The 3,959-nt window shown below is 42.9% G+C and overlaps 1 protein-coding gene across 1 annotated transcript in view; it reads right to left on the bottom strand.

Moving 5' to 3' along the window:
• LOC106804993 (gamma-glutamyltranspeptidase 1-like) overlaps nt 1–3,959 on the bottom strand; it is a 13,166-nt gene that overhangs the window by 8,087 nt on the left and 1,120 nt on the right. Inside the window, exons 2-3 of the mRNA XM_014806436.1 lie at nt 2,259–2,417; nt 1,412–1,548 (exon numbers count right to left, since the gene is read on the bottom strand). Coding sequence (XP_014661922.1) covers nt 1,412–1,548; nt 2,259–2,417 — 296 coding nt within the window. The remainder of the gene's footprint in view (nt 1–1,411; nt 1,549–2,258; nt 2,418–3,959) is intronic.

Genomic DNA, 3,959 nt, shown 5'->3' with positions numbered 1-3,959 from the left:
GTGTGTGTGTGTGTGTGTGTGTGTGTGTGTGTGTGTGTGTGTGTGTGTGTGTGTGTGCGCGCGTATGTGTGGCAGTTAGGGGTGTTGGATTTACTGGATGAAAATCCTCCATCTACTCACCCGCTCCACGTCAGCAAAGGCAGGGTCGCCAAGGTGCGTGCGCTTGGCGTAGGCAAACTTGAACGCCTCCACTACGCGATGATGCAGCAGAGTCGAGCTGTTTACCGATATTATGTCTGCTGGCGTCAAGCCGTAACCTATACGCAACATGGAAACCATGGTTATCAGAAGATCTTTCTCCCCGGTTGTCTGCGTTTGTCGTTATATATAGCATCAGCCATCTAATAACGAACTGCCGAACACGTTATTAATCCAATCCAGTCCGGGTCCTGTGGCGACTTATAGGATCGTCATTCGAGTAATTTCGGCAATGCAGTAATTAAACAACACTTGCGGTTTGCCGTCTTGTATACGTCAGGCTACAACTTGTTTACAAATATGTGCGTAATCTACCCTGATTGCGTCTCAGCACATTTACCCTGTTCCTCTGATTTACCCTCTCTCTCGGCTAATCTAATTTTATTTTTATTTTTTACAGCACGTGATTGAACAAGTTTACAGCTCAACTGAATTTGATACGCGGGCCGATTGTATAAAGGGCGAAAGACGAATTTTAAGAGACGAAAGATTATTCGATGTAAAAACGTTAAGAGAGGAACTTAACCTAGGAAGAACCTAGAAGGAAACCGATTATACAAGCGAAATAACAAAAGGAAAAAACGAAATACTCTGTTCTAATGAATCTCCTGAAAAATAACAGGATTCCCTAGGTCATATAGGATGCGCGCGCGCAAGCGGGAGCCAACGTTCGAGTCAATCACTGTTTGATCATCTATATTGTTGCGCGTAATTAAAGGAGATTGGACGTCACCTTGGAACTAACCTTCAAGTACGTTCAATATCATGCTGACGACAGCGCCGCTGTGCGGTGGTGGTGGAGAAATCAGATCCATCACGGAGTCACTCAGCGTAAGCTTGGTGGAAAGCGGTTGCGTAACTTTCTCGCGGTATCTACTCATGTCGGCCATGCTAATGACGCCACCTGCAATTTGGAAACGTGTACGAAGAATTTTACGCAATTTACTATTTTTTAATTTAATTATTTTTTTGGCATTTTACATAATTTACATTTTTATATTTTTGAATTTATATTTTTTGGCATTTTTTTGAGGTTTACGAAATTTTACTCGTCTCGTGGAAACGTAATAATACTAGTCATGATACAATATAACGTTACGATAGAATATATAATTATAATATTTAATTAGTAAGTGTGTGTGTGTGCGCGCGCGCGTATGTGTGGCAGTTAGGGGTGTTGGACTTAGTGGATGAAAATCCTCCATCTACTTACCCGCTCCACGTCAGCAAAGGCAGGGTCGCCAAGGTGCGTGCGCTTGGCGTAGGCAAACTTGAACGCCTCCACTACGCGATGGTGCAGCAGAGTCGACGTGTTTACCGATATTATGTCTGCTGACGTCATGCCGTAACCTATACGCAACATGAAAACCATGGTTATCAGAAGATCTTTCTCTCCGCTTCTCTCCCCGGTTGTCTGCGTTTGTCGTTATATATAGCATCTAATAACGAACTGACGAACACGTTATTAATCCAATCCAGTCCGGGTCCTGTGGCGACCTATAGGATCGTCATTCGAGTAATTTCGGCAATGCAGTAATTAAACAACACTTGCGGTTGGTCGTCTTGTATACGTCAGGCTACAAATAAGTGCTTGTAATAACAACTTGTTTACAAATAAGTGCGTAATCTACCCTGATTGCGTCTCAGCACATTTACCCTGTTCCTCTGATTTACCCTCTCTCTCGGCTAATCTAATTTTATTTTTATTTTTTACAGCACGTGATTGAACATGTTTACAGCTCAACTGAATTTGATACGCGGGCCGATTGTATAAAGGGCGAAAGACGAATTTTGAAAGACGAAGGATGATTCGATGTAAAAACGTTTAGAGAGGAACTTAACCTAGGAAGAACCTAGAAGGAAACCGATTATGCGAGCGAAATAACAAAAGGAAAAAACGAAATACTCTGTTCTAATGAATCTCCTCAAAAAAATAGGATGCCCTAGGTCATATAGGATGCGCGCGTGCAAGCGGGAGCCAACGTTCGAGTCAATAACTATTTGATCATCTATCTTGTTGCGCGTAATTAAAGGAGATTGAGCGTCACCTTGGAACTAACCTTCAAGTACGTTCAATATCATGCTGACGACAGCGCCGCTGTGCGGTGGTGGTGGAGAGATCAGATCCATCACGGAGTCACTCAGCGTAAGCTTGGTGGAAAGCGGTTGCGTAACTTTTTCGCGGTATCTACTCATGTCGGCCATGCTAATAACGCCACCTGCAATTTGAAAACGTGTACGAAAAATTTTACGCAATTTACTATTTTTTAATTTATTTATTTTTTTGGCATTCTACATAATTTACATTTTTATATTTTTGAATTTATATTTTTTTGGCATTTTTTTGAGGTTTACGAATTTTTACTCGTCTCGTGGAAACGTAATAATACTAGTCATGATACAATATAACGTTACGATAGAATATATAATTATAATATTTAACTAGTAAACACAGTATAAACGCACATGCCAACTGAGCATTATTGGCGTTTCAGACCACTCTGCTGATAAATCCATCCACCGAAGGACTTCTAAGGTCCGCCGGGGCAGACTCATGCACAGAGCCGACGTACGCCAGAACACTGCAGAACCGTGCACACAGGTGCGCTGCTCGTTCTATCCGGAAGATTCGATGGCGAAGAACGATCGTAAGCAAGACATACAAAAGCGAGGTGCACTTGCTGTCTGTGGGACGGAAAGTCGCGTTTCGATTCTGTGGGGAAGCTCGAGTGTCGCCTACCGAATCTGCATCGCGCGTCGGACTAGAAATGTCAATTTTACGTAAACCGCATAAGCGTATCATGCACAACAATGGCATGCTAATTAATAATAAACAAAAATATTATTAATAAATAGAAATGTCATTTCACGTAACCGCAATGAGCGTTATCATTACGGCAATGTTAGCGTTATCAACTTATACAATGGCATAGCTATTAAAATTAATACAATATTATTAACACAATATAACTATATAATACTATAACTAATAAACCTTTTCTAAGGACGGGCTTTACCGTTCACCGCTCCGCAGGCTCTCGGTTATAAGTGGGTGGCGCGGTGGCACCCGTTTCATCTAGTGCGGGCGTATACCAGGTTCGCGCTTGACAGGCCACGGTAGATAACACAGAATACAATAACACAAAACCAGTATTGTACGTTAACTCTTGTAGCGTCTATTTCCAGCTCATCAGACACCTACAATACATCACTCTACGAAACTAGCACAGATATCTATAGACACACAGAATCGTCAACCATAACTATCATAACCTCGTAGCAGATAAAGACGTGGATGCGGAAAGTAGCTCCAGCCAGGGGCGAAAGGTGGAAAGTTTGAAGGTAGAGAGTGGAATGGCAAAGGAAAAAAGTATAGCAAGAGAATAGGATGCAGCGAGCGGGGAAAAACCTGGCACGTGTTGCGGAAAGATGAGAGACGCGAGTGCCTATTAGTCCGTCGCGCGCTTGGCGTCAACCAAGTCCCATAACCGTCGTGTAATGCCCCAGTATCTCCACACGCGCGAATATTAAATATTGGTGTTATAATGGGTGGCGCTACACCGTGCCCGCAGGCTATAAGCAAGACTCACGGGAAATTCATCAATCTGTGCGCAGCATACGAAGGAGAAAGCTAGCGTGTACGCAGCAGGCTACGTGTGGAGAAAACTAAGGAGTAGAAAGCTACGTGTGGAGAAGCTAGGTTGTAAGCAGGAAAGCTACGACTTTCTTAACACTTGCCCGCTTACCTACACTTTAATATA

This window comes from Priapulus caudatus, unplaced genomic scaffold (assembly GCF_000485595.1).
Source record: "Priapulus caudatus unplaced genomic scaffold, Priapulus_caudatus-5.0.1 Scaffold96, whole genome shotgun sequence".
NCBI lineage: Eukaryota > Metazoa > Priapulida > Priapulimorpha > Priapulimorphida > Priapulidae > Priapulus > Priapulus caudatus.
This window is presented reverse-complemented; position numbering and strand designations above follow the sequence as displayed.